The sequence below is a fragment of the Talpa occidentalis genome, unplaced genomic scaffold, assembly GCF_014898055.3.
Source record: "Talpa occidentalis isolate TD23 unplaced genomic scaffold, MPIMG_talOcc4v2.1 talOcc4.5, whole genome shotgun sequence".
Taxonomy (NCBI): Eukaryota; Metazoa; Chordata; class Mammalia; order Eulipotyphla; family Talpidae; genus Talpa; species Talpa occidentalis.
The window spans coordinates 74,154,851-74,170,930 of record NW_023604861.1 but is presented as its reverse complement, the minus strand read 5'-3'; the positions used below and the strand labels follow the sequence as shown (position 1 = coordinate 74,170,930).

Below are 16,080 nucleotides of genomic sequence, written 5' to 3'. Positions count from 1 at the left end.
ATCTAATTGTGAAACTTTAAAATATGCAGCCATAGGCAGGTTCGAACCACAGCTTTAATAATAAAGTCTTACCTGTATCAGTAAATGACTGTATATCATATGTCAGGTCTATGTTAACACTTTCTGCATTTTCTACTCTCCGAAAAATTATTCCGAGGAACCACATTGATATATAATTATTGCTATAAAGTAAAATTTAAGAATTTCCATTAATTTGTTACACTTTTACAGATGTTATTTGGTAATTAGTAATTAAAATTAGGTCTCTAATGAAGGTTAAATACAAATTTCAATGTTATTTTCAATACAAGTTAAGAATGGCCAAATTCTCAAAACTGACATCCAGGACACAGGTAAGATATCCTGTGTTGTTATAAAGAAGATTAAGTGGATTGAAATGACTTACTAAATACATAATTAAAAATGCTCCAAGTATTGTGATAAGAGCTTTGGGTAGGGTTCTGTGGATTACCAACATAGCAGGTACTTAGTTTTAATGATAACCACTCATACTCAAAATATAATGTATTATCCCTCCATCAATGCCTGTTAAATAATAATCTCACAACTGATCTTAATGCATATATCAAGTAACATTATTTAAGAAATATAATGTTAAAAATAGTTAACTTACTCTTTATGATGTTCCTTATTTCCTGGGAATGACTGGGGATTTACATGGGCAAGAGTAATAAATTCATTCCGTTCCAAGTTTCCAACAAGTACACGTATTTTAGATTCTACTAATCCAACCCTAAAATAAGACAACAGACAAGATTCTTCCATATTAAATTTGGAGCTACATCCAAGTAAGTCAAGTAACATATTAGCTCTGCCGCCCTATGTTTCATCAATTTTTTTAATTCAACATATTAGAGACTATTTAAAAGTTTAAATGATATAAGCCAATGCTGATTCAATTAAAAAAAAAAAAACAAACTACAAACAATAAAAGTAAATTACAAAAAACTAAGGAGTTTGTGTTTTCCCTTAAGAAGAATTACCTTAGGGAACTCCCTGGTGGCCTGGGGATGAAGTCTCAGCACTATCACTATGGCTTGTGTTCAATCCCTGCCAGGAAGCTAAGCCACATGTGGTGCAGCAGATCTCTCCTGTCTTACCTGCTGCTCCCCTTAACAGCGTATTTCAGTAAATCTTCCTGCTCTGCACCCCACTCTGTCTCTGGTGAATCCTCTCACCAACACCCACCCACCTGCACCCCAATAATTCTATGAGTTTAAAAAAAAAAAAAAAGCACTTCCAGTCTAAAATATCATGCCTTAGTGAAGAACCTAAAATATTAATTTCTGGGCCTCCCTGATGGCACAGCGGTTAAAGTCTCAGTGCTATCAAGAAATTGCCAGCCACTGCGGCATGAGTTCAATCCCTGGCCAGGGAAGTGACCCACATGGAACAGCAGACTTCCCCTGTCTCACCTGCTGCTCTCCTTCAATGTATTTCACTAGTTCTGCCTATTCTGCTCCCTACTCTGTCTCTGGTGAATCCTCTCCCCCTCCGCACCTCTGCCAGCACCCTAGTTCCTCTGCACAAAAATAAATAAATCTTTAAAAAAAAAAAAAAAAAAGGGGGGCCTCCCCAGCGGCACAGTGGGTTGAGCGCAGCGCTGTGAAGCTGTCCACAGTCTCTGCAGCACAGGTTCAAATCCCGGACAACTAGGGAGATACCCACATGGTGCGGCAGGCCTCTCCTGTCTCGCCCACTGTTCCCCTCAGCAGCGTATTTCAGTCAGTCTGCCTGTTCTGCTCTCCACTCTGTCTCTGGTGAATCCTCTCACCTTCCCGTGCCTCTGGCCTGTACCCCAGTTCTTATATAAAAATATATAAATCTTAAAAAAAAAAAAAGGGCCTCCCTGGTGGTGCAAGGGTGTAAGTCGCAGCACTATGAAGCTATCCATAGCCACTGCAGCACAAGTCAGAGCCCCAGTCAGGGAGGTGACCCACATAGAGCAGCAGACCTCTCCTGTCAAGGCCACTGCTCCCCTCAGCAGTGTATTTCAGTAGTTTCGCCTGTTTTGCTCCTCACTCTGTCTCTGGTGAACCCTCTCATGCCCAACCCCCCAACCCCACCATACCTCTGGCCTGTACTCCAGTTCATGTATACATAAATAAAACTTTAAAAAATAAATAAAAGTAGCCCCAGATAACATATAAACAAGGGTGGCTGTGTTTCAATAAAACTTTATTTATTTTTTAAATATTTATTTATGCATACAAAAACTGGGATGTAGGCCAGAGGTGTGGGGATGGGGGTGGGGGGGGTGAGAGGATTCATCGGACACAGTGGGGAGCAGAACAAGCAGATCTACTGAAATACACTACTGAGGGGAGCAGTAGGCTAGACAGGAAAGGTCTGCTGTACCCTGTGGGTTATTCCCCTGGCCGGGGATTGAATTCGGTGCTGCAGCAGCTGCTGATAGTTTCATTGTGCTGAGACTTAACCCCTTGCGCCGTCAGGGAGGCCCAGGTGTTAAAATTCTTGAAGCAAAAATGAATACAGTATTTGAAGCCGGACATGTCAATACACTGGACATAGAGGGAATAAATTTAGATGCAGTAGAAAGAAGACACCACTCCTTAACCAAAAATATCTGTTGACAGAAGCTTGAAAATTCTGAAACCTTTCATGCCATCATCCACTAATTAAAAAAATATTAAAATGTCTGTTCCTTCCAGTTTTGATGGGGAAAACATTATGGCAAGAATGGAAAACTCAGTGAGAGGCTAGGCAGAGGAATAATCCAAGCTGATTCACAATTTTGCTTAGACTCAAATCTGACAAACAAAAAAGACAAGAGCCACACATCTATCCTTATCTCATGTCACTCCTTAGTCTGAAATCTTAATTTGATGCTATTTCTTAAACACTGACACTCCATGATTACGTACAACAGCCACTAATCTGACTTAATAATCTTGAAAACTAAGGGTCTTTCATAAATGTCAAAGTACAATATAAACATGTTACCACCACAGAGTAAGTAGAAAACTTAAAATTTAAGTCTTACCACTCTAGATGGTTTTCTTCTGTTGATGCACTGGCAGTCAATACTATGTAATGTCTATGAAGAATTTTCAGCAACAATTGGGAAAAAGTCAGAAACATTGTTAGGTCCCACCTTTCCATCATTATTTTTTCTCCCTCCCAATGAACAAAAAACTCATGTAGACACATAGTTTATGAAAATTAAAATGTGCTCCTGCTTTCACAGAATTGTAGACCCTGCAATCAACAGTGCACTAAAAACAAAATACCTACTCATATTGGGTTAGATACTACTAGAATACAGAAACTCATAGCTTAGGATTTCTGCTAAGCTATTCTCTACCTCACTTGAAATGCAGTGACAACTGTCATCCATCATTCATTATTAACTTTTTAAGTTTAACATTCTTCTTTAAACATACACACAAAATAAAGAAAATTTCAAATACCTATACTTTTGGAAAAAATTTGGTGGTTCAAGCAGTTTGGACCAATCTGATTTCCCTTGAAGAATTTCATCTGTGACTGCAAGACCTAAATTAAAAAAGAGAGATTGATTTTGAATAGTGACCTTACATTGTCAACTTCTCTATCACCCTACTCCCAAAACTTCTCACCCCATCAATTTCTCGAATTAAAAAAAGGTATAAATGTTTTATGTTCTTGGGGCCTCCCTGGTGGCTCAAGGGGTTAAGATGCAACCTATGAAGCTATCCGCAGCCACTGTAGCACCAGGTTCTAGCCCCCCGGCTGGCCAGGGAGCAACCCACATGGTGCAGCAAACCTCTCCTGATTTGCCCGCTGCTCTCCTCAGCAGTGTATTTCATCAGTCTGCTTGTTCTGTTCCTTGCTCTGTCTCTGGTGAATCCTCTCACCTCCCACACCTCTGGCCTGTACCCCAGCTCTTGTATGCATAAATAAATCTTTTAAAAAAAAAAGTTTTATGTTCTTTTTCAGAACACAAAAATCAATTTCTACCAGTTTGGGCTGGCTCTATTTTGGGCTTTAATATCATATATTTTGGAAAACCAAACATTTGAAAAAACAAACATTTGAAGAATTTTTAGAAATAATAGGTGATATAACTTTAACTGCCAATCCATAGAGAATAAAACTGTCAACCAAGATCTTGTGGGAATATGTAAGGGGCAACAGGGCCAACAGGTTTACCTTGTTTAAATTCTTCTACCATTACTGTTCGAGTTGATGTGGACACATTATACGTAGAATTCTGTTGTGGGTAGGCAGGGGTGATTATGGGCATGAGATGATACCTATCTGATGGATTTACCTGTGAAATTAGAAGCAGAATAATTGATCTATTCTCCTATTTCAGTTGTCCTCACTTCATTTCCCCAAAAGTCTGAAGAATATGAAATATAAATTTAATACTACATCTCCTCAATTCTAAGAAGCACATTTCCTCTCCCCAACTACATTTAAAATTTCTTAAGTCAGCTAATCTGACAAAGTCAAAGAAAATTCTGTAGAAGTTTATTTTTCCCCTAAGAAGCTACTGAGTTAACGGTGTACATTATAAAAAAATGGTTGTTCAGAACCAAGGAAATCCAGTAAGCACGGCTGCCAAGGGATTATTGGGTCCAACAGTTCTCAGTCCTCTTTCTGCACCCACTCAAAAGAGGACTTCCCCTGAGTGACTTAGAACGAGCACTCACTCTAAAAGCAAATTAAAATGCAAGGTAAGTATAAGTTATGCTATTTGAAACCATGAATCTGCTTTAAATTCTGCTGCAAAATTAATCGTAACATTATCAGTAACTAATTACTTGTAAGAGTTGTTAGTGGGTTATGACATTTTAGTTAATATACCCACTCACAGTCTTACATGGATGATTTTTAATGATACATTTGGATCGGAATTGGAAATACAAATCATCTGGACCAAAAAATAAAGCAGGAGAAGGAAAAGCACTGTAGTTATACAGACGGAAGATGATCAGGGACAGGCAGAATTATTTTCAAGTGGATTGCAATTTAGAGGAACGTCCTTTTCCTAAGAAAAGGAAATTCTTTAATAAGTCACATACCCGAGGATCCCAAACTGGCAAATTCAAATTGCTTTCTTCTGGTTGCTTCAGCAGCACAGGATTTGGCCATTCCCTAACATGAAGAAGGCATATTAACTCACATAGGACCTCACTTCATATATACTATACGAAATGTTATAATCATTAAGACTGTTTCAATTTTCATACGGTAAATGTTTTGGTTATTAGGTATTGAAAAAAAAGAAGAAATGGGTAAGAGAATGAAGTACACAAAGGAAAAAGCTGGTTATTTTCAAGCAGTGTTCTCTGAAAGGGCAAATACTATTTTGCTTATCAACTATAATGAAATTACACAAATTTTTCCCTTCTTATTTGCATTTATGGATTTAATGCTGATTTATTAACACCATCAGCTAACATTTACTGAAAATACTTATAACAAATCCATGCAGTAGTGATGATTATTTTCTCCGTTTTATATATGAAGAGATAGTAAACAACCTCTACATTGCTAATAATAGGCAGAGCCAAATTTATTATGGTCACTCTCTCAAGCTAAAGGCCCACCCATACAGACTCCTAGAAAAATTGCTGTACCTGGTGGCCCATCACTGCCACAGATGTGATGTTTTTAAATTTTGTACTTCACAAAGAATGTAAAAAAACAGAAAAGGTCTATGTATAGCTCTTACATTTCCAACAAATTTATATATAAGTAGAGCTTAGCAAAATTATGCATATAAATACTTACCACTTGGAAAAAACTAAAAAGAACTTATGAACTAGGGTAGAAGCTGCTGCATTCGGATACAACTGGCAAGTTCTTGCAACTAGCATTGCCCAGGAAACACCACCAAGGAATCCCAACATGTTGGAATAAATACCACGTCCTAGGAAATCAATAATATCTTTGTTATTGTTAGGACTTACCATCCATGACTTCCAACCATAAGGAACAGTATAACTTCCTTCCTTATGCTGTTGTTAAAACTCTTCCCTTATAGGAACAACATTAAAATAAACAAGCAGTCTTTCATAGAAGGTACACTGTCTTATTAGTGAAGCAAAAGCTGTTCATATTACTCTCTTGGCTTACTCTTCCAATACAGACACCTCAGTTTCCTGCCTCTGGTCTCACTGCCCAAGTGGGCCCTACTGATACAACACAAATTTCCCTCCTCTCAATATCTGTGGCTGATAGAGAAACGAAAGGAGGAAAGATATCTGGAGAGTTTACAAGTAGGAAAAATAAACATTTAATTAATAATCATATCTGTGGGAAAACTGAAGTGTAAAGTTGGGGACTAACCAGTATTCTTCAGAATTACCCACCTCTCCATAAAGTACAATATACCATTAATATTACTCACTTTTTTATAGCAATCTATAAAATAGCATACCATATTTTATCAAATCTAAGATGTCCTTAATACATTATATAGCATTATTCTACATCCAGCTAAGAGGAAAAAAAATAGGAAATCTCCAATTTGGCTATGACGAATGTGAAAAATATGCATCTGAAAAATGACAAAACATGGTATATAATTTAATCTGTAAGGTAAGACAAATTGCTTATGTTGTCTTTTCATTGCAAATGACCTTCTCCTGGGCCTCCCTGGTGGCGCAAGGAGTTAAGTCGAAGCACTATGAAGCTATCTGCAGTCACTGCAGCTTGAGTTTGATCCCTGAGTTTGATCCCCAGCCAGGGAGCTAACACACATGGTATAGCAGACCTCTCCTGTCTTGCCCACTACAGCCCTTAGCAGTGTATTTCAATCATTTTGCCTGTTCTGCTCCCCATTCTGTCTCTGGTGAATCCTCTCCCCTCCTACCACACCTCTGGCCTACATCCCAGCTCTTGTATGTATAAATAAATCTTTAAAAAAACAATTACTTTCTCCTGACCTTTACAAAACTCTTGAGGCTAAGGACAAATTTTATTGATTTTAAAGTCTTTTTAGATGTCCAATATGGTGGTCACATGTGGTTAAATTTCTGTAATAGTTTTATTATCACTCACATACCATGAGATTCACCCATTTAAAATATAAAAATCAGTGTTTTTTAGTATATTCAGAGCTGTACAAGCATCACCATTATAAATTCTGGAATGTTTAAAACATCTTTAACAGTCACATCCCTCTGATTTACCCCTAATCCTCTCATACCTAGGTAATCATTACTTGACTTTTTAGACATGCCTATTCTGAACATTTCACATAAATGGAATTGTACTATATTTAGTCTTTTATGACTGGCTTCTTCCATTTACTGCTATGGTTTCAATGTTCAGATATGTCATATCATGTATCAGTATTTCATTCCTTTCTATTGCCAAGTAATATTCTACAATACGGATATACCACCTTTTGCTTATCCATTCAACAGTCGGTGGACATGTGATTGATTCCACTTTTGGGCTATTATGAAAACCGCTGCCATGCACATATGTTTATGTGGATATATGTTTTCAACTCCTTAATTTCTCGGGTACACATTTCAAGAGCTCAATAGCCACCTTGCTACTGTACTGGACAACAGATATGAAACATTTCCATCATCACAGAGTTTTACTGGAGTGTACTGTTTTAGATTATGTAAAACCTGTGCTAGATGTGCAGCACTACTTACATGTAGCTACAAATAACACAAAATGTGCTATGCCAGAGCATGACTGGGCCTTTTATGAACCATATGCTGAACACACTGGTATAGTTCCAGGACTCATTAGAAGAGTGTTATAAGGTAAAAACAAACATAACTGGGTTGTCAAAAAAGTCATAATGTATTTTTTCTGTTTTTCAAGCAAAAATACATCATGACTTTTCTGACAACAAGTATCACCATAGGCTCTTCATTTAATACATTTATTGAATACCTATTACAAACTGGACTCTTTCCTGGTGATGGGGAGACAAATACAAGTAAGACAGTCCTGCCCACTGAGAGGGCTGAAGACCAGTGAGGGTTTCACTCTAAGTTCTAATTCATTCTAACTGCCTGGCTGAAATGGAAGATGGAAAGTCAGGGTTTTCAATTTTCACCCAATAGAGGAGGAGATAGAGTCACATCAGAGCACACCTAAAAGAAACAGCTTCTCCAAAACTTATTGGACCTCAATTCCCCGACAGTATCAATATGCTCAAGAGTTCCCATATATGCTTCTATCATTAGCAACTAAAAATTGCAATTTCATAATGTAAACATAAAAGACTTAGGATACTTACGTTTTGCCCATAACTTGACTGCTCTTAGGGTGAGTCTAAAAGTTTCTTTATTTGGCACTAAATGCAAAATTTCATCAGTAACTCTACATCCTAAAAAAAAAAAAAAAAAGCATTCTTTTATTATGCTACAAAAGCCAGTTAATTCCAATACCCTTCTAACTTTCAGATTCTTAAATGCTAAGAATTATAAGGTAATAAAATACACTGGTTTATTTTCCTTATGTATTTGAAATTTAGCACTTACATATGAGAAATCACTTGCTTTTAAAGAATTGAAAAGCATACAGGCAATGCAATCAGTATTAAAATAAGAGATGGGTCTGAAAATCTTTTTAGCTTTCTCCTGCATTTTACTTTACTGTTAATCAAAAGCCTCCAAGTTATAAAAAAGTTATTGCTTTAATGCAAACCTTATCCACAAATATTGTGGCTTACTGTTGCACCACAGAGTGCAGTAAAATGCCAAATACTTCTGTTAAACAAGAGACTATAAACTAGTGGTTCTCAAAGTGCAGTCTATGAACCCCTGGGAATCTGTTAGGTCACATCCATTACTCTAATTATACTAAGACTTTCCTTGCCTGTTTCACGGTGTTAACATTTGCACTGAATGCAAAAGCAGTGGTGGATAAAACTGCTGCTACCTTAGCAGTGAATCAAGACTATGACCAAAATCTTATTAGCAGACAATATCTTCACTGTCACATGTTTGCAGCTAGGAAACAGAAAAGGAATATATACAATGTTTGAGCATGTCCTCAGTAACATGAACTACCTGCTTTTTTCAAGTTAACATCAGTTTTACTTGAAAGCATGTTTGACAAACCGTGGCTATTCATATGAAAGTTAGCAGATGTCTCCTAAAAAAATGAATAATGTGAGGGCCTCCCCGGTGGCGCAGCGGTTGAGCGCCGGGTTGCGAAGCTGCCCGCAGCCTCTGCAGTGCCGGTTCGATCCCCCGGCTGCTCCCCGGCCACCAGAGGAGGGTCCCACATGGCGCGCAGACCTCTCCTGCCGCCCGCTGCTCCCCTCAGCAGTGTACTTCGGTCCTTCTGCCTGCTCTGCTCCCTGCTCTGGCTCTGGTGAATTCTCTCACCCTCCTGCGCTTCTGACTGTACCCAGTGCTTGTGTAAATAAATAAAAAAAAAAAAAAATCTTAAAAAAAAAAAAAAAAAAAATGAATAATGTGAGCTCCTCACTTCAAAGAAAACAAATGACAAGATATGTTGCCAATAATAAAATTTAAACTTTCAAATAAAAATTAAGATTTTTGGATAACTAATATCTGCTACTGTGAGCTTGACAGTTTTACAATATTTGACTTTTGTGATCAGACTGATTGGTGGTGATGTTAATATGATTTTTGGAATAACGTATAATGAAATAAGTGTTAACATTTAGAAAATACAAATAACTTTGTGAACCTGCATTTTCCAAACAACCAAGGCATTACTGTACAAAATTATACATGAGTAAAATATCCATTCAAAGAACAAGACAGACCAATGGATTTTTAATTTAACATTAAGTGACATAGTTTTAGATCTAATTAACCTTTACAAAAGCGTCACTCTTATTCAGCAATAAAAGGAACAAGTTACAAAAAAAAGAAATACTACAAATGTGGATGAGCTTCATAAACATTAAGCTAAGTGAAAGAAGTCAGACACAAAAGACCACAAATTGTATTAGCCCATTTATATGAGATGTCCAGAAAAGGCAAATCTATAGACAGAAAGTAGATTAGTAGTTGCCTGGAACTGGAGGATTAGAAAGTGGAATGACTGCAAATGGGTTATGAGGGATCTTCTGAGGATGATGAAAATGTCCTGAAATTGTGATGTGGTGCACAAGTCTGTGAATATACTAAAGATTATTAATAACTATACACCTAAAAAGGATGATTTTTATGGTATGTACTCATAGCTGTTAAAAAGAAAAAAGAAAATGTCACTGGTCAAATTCTCCTGTAGTATCAAAAGGGTACTAAAATAATTTTTTTTCAATTACACATATTTAGAGGCTGTATTTTCTTCCTACGCTTCAAGCAAAACAAAATATTACAAGACTGACTATTAATTCAGATATGAGACTATAGCTGTCTTCTACTGTATTACTAATGTGGCAAATACTGAAGATATAACCTACATAAACAGAAGCACTTTGGGGTCCTCAAAGTTTTACAGGGCAGAGAAGTGCTGAGACCACTGTGTTTGAGAACCACTACTACAAACACAAATAACATTTTAATTTGTGTTTCAGATGTTTAAATATGGTCAAATCATCTCTGAATAAAGAAAATTACATCATTTTCAACTGAATTAGTCTAGTTTCTTAAAAAAAAAGTTCAATTTAAGTGTTCTGCAAAAAAAAATCTGTGTCTAGCTGGTGTCAAGCAGGTACCTGAGATTTCTTTTAAGAAGCTTACCATTTAAGCTGCGAATACACCTTATATCAAGGCTTCTCAGTCGAGAGTCGTCTCTTAGATCTAAATTATCTGATATGGTTTGTATTGCCAGTCTTGCAAAAACTAGATCAATCTTTGAAAAGATGCAAAAAAGGAGAAAATATTACCTTTTCTTCTAGTCAATTCTCCCCACCTCCCCTCCTTGAAAATGTAAAAAGTTCTAATTACTGCTTTGGGAAGTTTTACTGAAACTTCAAAAGGTTCATTTAGGCAATCTTATATGGGAAAATCATTAAGTTTTGTGAGGGTAAATTTTTAAGTTAAGAGAAAGCATTTTAATTTTGGGATATATCCCAAGCATTAAAAAAAAAACAAAAACAAAAAACATCAAAACCCCATGAGTGGATTTCTAGATAAAGACAGCAGATTCAACACACATTTACATTCACTCTTTCTTGAAACCCCACTAAAATACCACCAAATGTTTTTTTTTTTTTGGGGGGGAGGGTTTGGTTTTATTTGCAACTCACGAGGACAAATACAAGGACATAATAGCAAAGACTATGAATACTAGAAAGCACATGGACAAATGGTAGGAGACCTAGCAGATTTAAGAAAGCAGAGGTAAAAATGTATCTAGGAATTAAGGACAGAAGGCTATAAACACATCCATACATAAAGAAAAGGAACACTTAAGAGAATAAGCAAGTATTTCTGGAAATTAAATATATATCAGAGGAATGGAAAACAACTGAAAGTTTAGGAAATGAGAAAACACCAAAAATCAGAAGAAAAATATGAACATAATGTTAATAAGTAGAGAGATTTAAAAAAAAAAAACAAAAACAGAAGGCAGTCCTGGAGGTTTAACATATAAATATTAGGAGTTTCAGAAAAATGAGAAAAAACAAACTCTAATAGCATTCCAAATAATTTCTCTGAAGGACAGGAGTTTTCAAACTGAAAGAGGACTACTGAGTATCTAGCCTATTGACTGAAAATACATGTACCAAAGAGTGTTGCCATGAATTTTACAACTATGAAAATGAGGGAAAAAAATAAGGTAAGTTTCTGAAGAGATAAATAAGGTCAAATACAATGAGGACTGAGAAATCAAAATGGCATCCCACTTATCAACACAGCACTGAAGCGGCCTTCAAAATTCTGAGAAACATTTCCCACCTAGAACTCTATACTCAAACTATCAATTTAATGTGAGAACAGAATAAAGACATTTTTAAGCATGCAAGATGTAAAAATATTTGCTTTTTCAAGAAGCTAGTGGGTGAGTTTTACTAAAATGAAAGTAAATCAGAAAGAAAACGCTAGAGAGAACCAAAAGGAAATCCTAGGATGATGTAAAGAAAGATGTCAAGATAGCTATATATCCGTCATATTTGTGAATAGAAACAGTTGATAATATTCAGTGAGTTATTTTTTTCAAGATGATTATGGACAAAAGCTTGAGGAATGTAAACCTATCTAGAGGAGATTTAGAAACCTGGGGGACAACCAGGTCTGAATTGGTCATAAGTATAAAAACCAAGGAAACAAAACAATTATTAACTCCCAAGAAAATAAATGGTCACACAGCAAAAATGGTAATCTGGCATACTTTGTATTCAGTTTTGAACATTATTTATATCAAAATAATGTAAACAATGGATACTGCTCAACCAAAATTACAGTACTAAGCTGTAATAATTTTAGGAGATTATAGGAATAAGAAAGGAGTGTATAAAATCATGAGGGGTAAGGATGGAGGTTGGTTTGTTTTTCATGTTGAGAAGTCAATGGTATAAGAGAGGGGAAGATGAGAGACTAAAGACCACCTGAGTCTTTAAAATGCATATCTGTGCAAGTCTGATTTAAAAAAAAATAAAGAAAACTTCATGGTTCAATTAAGGTCAGAAAAATTTTAAACACTTACTTCAATACCATCAAATTCAAATTTTATAACAGGTACAAAGGCATCTTCTACAGCCTACAAAAGAGGAAAACAATTATAACATGTATAATTCTTTCTCTACCTTCCTGTCAACACAGTGAATTGCTCCCAATTTGTATTTTTTAAAAGATGTATTTATTTATGCATGGAAGAAATGGGGTATAGGCTAAAGGAGATGGGGGTGAGAGGATTCACCAGAGATGGAATGGGGAGCAGGACAGGAGGATCTACTGAAATACACTGGTAAGGGGGACAGCAGGTGAGACAGGAGAGGTCTGCTGTGCCATGTATGGGTTAGCTCCCTGGTGGGGGATTGCGCTCAGGCTGTAGTGGTGATAGTGCTGAGACTTAATCCCTAGGCAACCAGGGAGGCCCCCAAATTGTATTTTAACTCAAGGGAAAAAGTGAAAATGTGCTTGGTCCTACATTCTAGGTAAGTTCTACTTTTTGATTGTGTAGTAAAGCCTTCAAAATTGTTATGATGCAGTTATTTAGCTTATTGTCCTCCTAAAAATATTCACTAGAAACTGGTAGATAGAAACGCTATCATCTAAGTACTATTTTTTTTTTTTGGAAGACTTACTTTTATTTATTTATACATACAAGAACTGAAGTGTAGGCCAGAGATGGGGGGTGGTGGTGAGAGGATTTACCAGAGACAGAGTGGGGAACAGAACAGGTGAATCTACTGAAATACACTGTTGAGGGGAGCAGCAGGTAAGATAGGAGAGGTCTGCTGTGCCATGTGGGTCAGCTCCCTGGCTGGGGATGTAACTCATGCCGCAGTGGCTGGTGACAGTTTGATAGTGCTGAGACTTTAACCCCTGCGCCACCAGGGAGGCCCTAACTCCTTACTATTTCTTTTTATTTTTTATTTTACAGATTTATTTATTTATGCATACAAGAGCTGGGGTACAGGCCAGAGGTGCAGGGTGGGGGGGGAGGCGGGGATGTGTGTGTGAGAGGATTCATCAGAGACAGAGTGGGGAACAGAACAGGCAGACTGACTGAAAAATAATGCTGAGGGGAGCAGTGGGTGTGACAGGAGAGGTCTGCTGTGCGCCATGTGGGTTGCTCCCTGGCCAGCCAGGGGATCGAACTCATGCTACAGAGGCTGTGGATTGCTTCATAGTGCTGTGTTTAACCCCTCGCGCCACCAGGGGAGCCCAGTACTTACTATTTCTTGAGCTTAAACTGAAAACTGATAAACTGAAAGCTGATTATTTTTAAAGAGTGCTAGTGATAGAAATAAAAACATAGATTCTGACCAACCTATCAAAACATAATACAGTAACTAGTTTGGTAGAAATGTCTTTCTGAGCCTTTCTTAATCCCCCATCTAATAAATTCTTAACTTCTCTATTCCCAATTACCACAGGTCCTTTTACCTTCACCTTATCCTACTACTTCAGACTGCACTAAATTTACATGCTTTGTTTCCCCAATCTCTCCCTCCCAGAAAAAAATGTGGTGCTTACTATTATATTTATGGGACTAAGGCCAGTATCTGACGAATCACTAGTGCTAAAATTTTATTTGAATGACTGGCTAGATATACACTTATAAAGAGTTACTATCAAACTTTATATAGAAAGGCAGGCACCATCTGATTTACATTAATCATTTATCAGACATTATACTAATAAGTGGTTTCTGTAAATTATCCCAGTAGTTCTCAAAAAAAGAAAAAAACCTTTTAAAAATCAGCACATTTTCATTTTACAGATGAGGAAACTGAGGCACAAAGCGAATAGATGACCAAAATCTAAGCACTAATAAGTAGTAGATTCTAAATTCAAACTAAGATAGGTACAACTATAAAGTCCCTGTTCTTAATCATTACATATTATTTTAACAAGATATAGTAACTTCTAAGAAGTATTTTAATAATCATAAGCCCTAGCTTTTACAATATTTGTTAACAAGTTCTAACACATTAAATATCAGAGGACACTTACTCTTAAGTTTCTAATGCCATCTTGATGTTTCAATTTTTCAAAAAAAGACTGAAAAAAATCAGATCTCTCCACATGTCTTGGAGCTACACAAAGTGCATCAATGTCAGCTCCTGCAAATCAAAGCATTTCTTATCAAGAACAGTATACTATGTATTATGTAAAAATATATACAATACATGTACAGAACAAAATATGTTGATTAGTAGTAAGATACTGGGAATTTCTTCTTCTGTATTTTCTAATTATAAAACAAATAAGAATTTGTTATTGAAACTTCTTATTAGAACATAGACAAGCAATTACCTTTGGTGTGTACTCCAAGTCGGTAAGATCCAAATGTGAAAATTTTACCACCAACAGTAGCCACAACAGAAGGTGGGAGATTCTAAAATAAAATCAAATCAAAGGCATTTAAGCGCTTAAATTATTCAGCATAAAACTCACCCAAGTGCTACTGAGATTTGTAAAAGTACTTTTGGGAATACAAAAATGAATTCATTCCCACTACATATTCACACCCCTCTAAAGAAAAACATTTTTTACCACTTGACCGTTCTTGCCTCCTCCTATCACTGTGTTTTCAGTGTCATATCCTCAGTCAATTCAGGCTCCCCTTTAGTTTCATTAATAGATAGATATGCGTCATTTCTTGATTCTAGGTTTGGAAGTTTCTTTCAAGAAAATTGGGTCATTCTTGATAGGATCGCCTTGTAAAAGTTAACCTAACAAGTTTTATTAACATCTTTTTTACTGTAGAGAATTAGAATGCTACTTTTCACCTCTCTCTAGAGCCATTTCTAACTTCCCATTAGATATTTTCACTCAGACTTTCTGATCCAATCTAATATCCAGGCCTGAAAGAAGCAAAAAAAGTTTTTCCTAGTATACAAACCCAGGTATCCTTCCTCATTTCTCTATTTTTGACCTGGGGTGGTTCACCTCTCCTCAGGCAACCTGGTGGGCCCTGATCCCAGGAGGCCACCATATTGATGCTGAACTGAGTGCAGACACCTGATCAGCATAGCTCACTTTTGCCCAGAACTCCTGGTCTCAAGCCATCCTCCTGTCCCAGCCTCCCAAGTAGCCAGGACTACAGACTTGTGCACCATGTCCAGCTCATTTCTTTCTTTCTGTTCCTTGTTTTCCATTCCACCCATACTCACAATCACCATTCTTTTTCCTGGCTTACCAATTTTTAGTTTATATCCTTACAGTATGCCCCCTTTCTATTTAGCTATCATTACCCTAACCTTAGGCTACTTAAAATTATTCTAACTTATCTGCTTGCTTTAAGTTTTTATTTTCTCATTCCATGGTGTACAAAATTCATTGGCTAATATCCTTCAATTCCTCTATAATTCTTCTGCTCAAAACTAACCAATGCATATTCTTTAAAAACTGAGATAGGATCCTTGGGCCTGCTATTGAAAGTGCCACAACAGGTTCTTAAGGATCTTCCTTGCCTTGTCTCTTAATCTTCCCTTCTAAAGTTTCAGCTGCAAAGACTGTTAACATAATCTGTCTT

The 16,080-nt window shown here is 36.7% G+C and overlaps 1 protein-coding gene across 1 annotated transcript in view; it reads right to left on the bottom strand.

Annotated features, from left to right (window-relative positions):
* PAPOLG (poly(A) polymerase gamma) overlaps positions 1–16,080 on the bottom strand; it is a 36,729-nt gene that overhangs the window by 12,533 nt on the left and 8,116 nt on the right. The window contains exons 4-15 of the mRNA XM_037527442.2: positions 14,859–14,940; positions 14,556–14,665; positions 12,580–12,633; positions 10,671–10,782; positions 8,243–8,332; positions 5,764–5,902; positions 5,052–5,124; positions 4,174–4,294; positions 3,453–3,537; positions 3,026–3,079; positions 635–754; positions 73–182 (exon numbers count right to left, since the gene is read on the bottom strand). Coding sequence (XP_037383339.1) covers positions 73–182; positions 635–754; positions 3,026–3,079; positions 3,453–3,537; positions 4,174–4,294; positions 5,052–5,124; positions 5,764–5,902; positions 8,243–8,332; positions 10,671–10,782; positions 12,580–12,633; positions 14,556–14,665; positions 14,859–14,940 — 1,150 coding nt within the window. The remainder of the gene's footprint in view (positions 1–72; positions 183–634; positions 755–3,025; positions 3,080–3,452; positions 3,538–4,173; positions 4,295–5,051; positions 5,125–5,763; positions 5,903–8,242; positions 8,333–10,670; positions 10,783–12,579; positions 12,634–14,555; positions 14,666–14,858; positions 14,941–16,080) is intronic.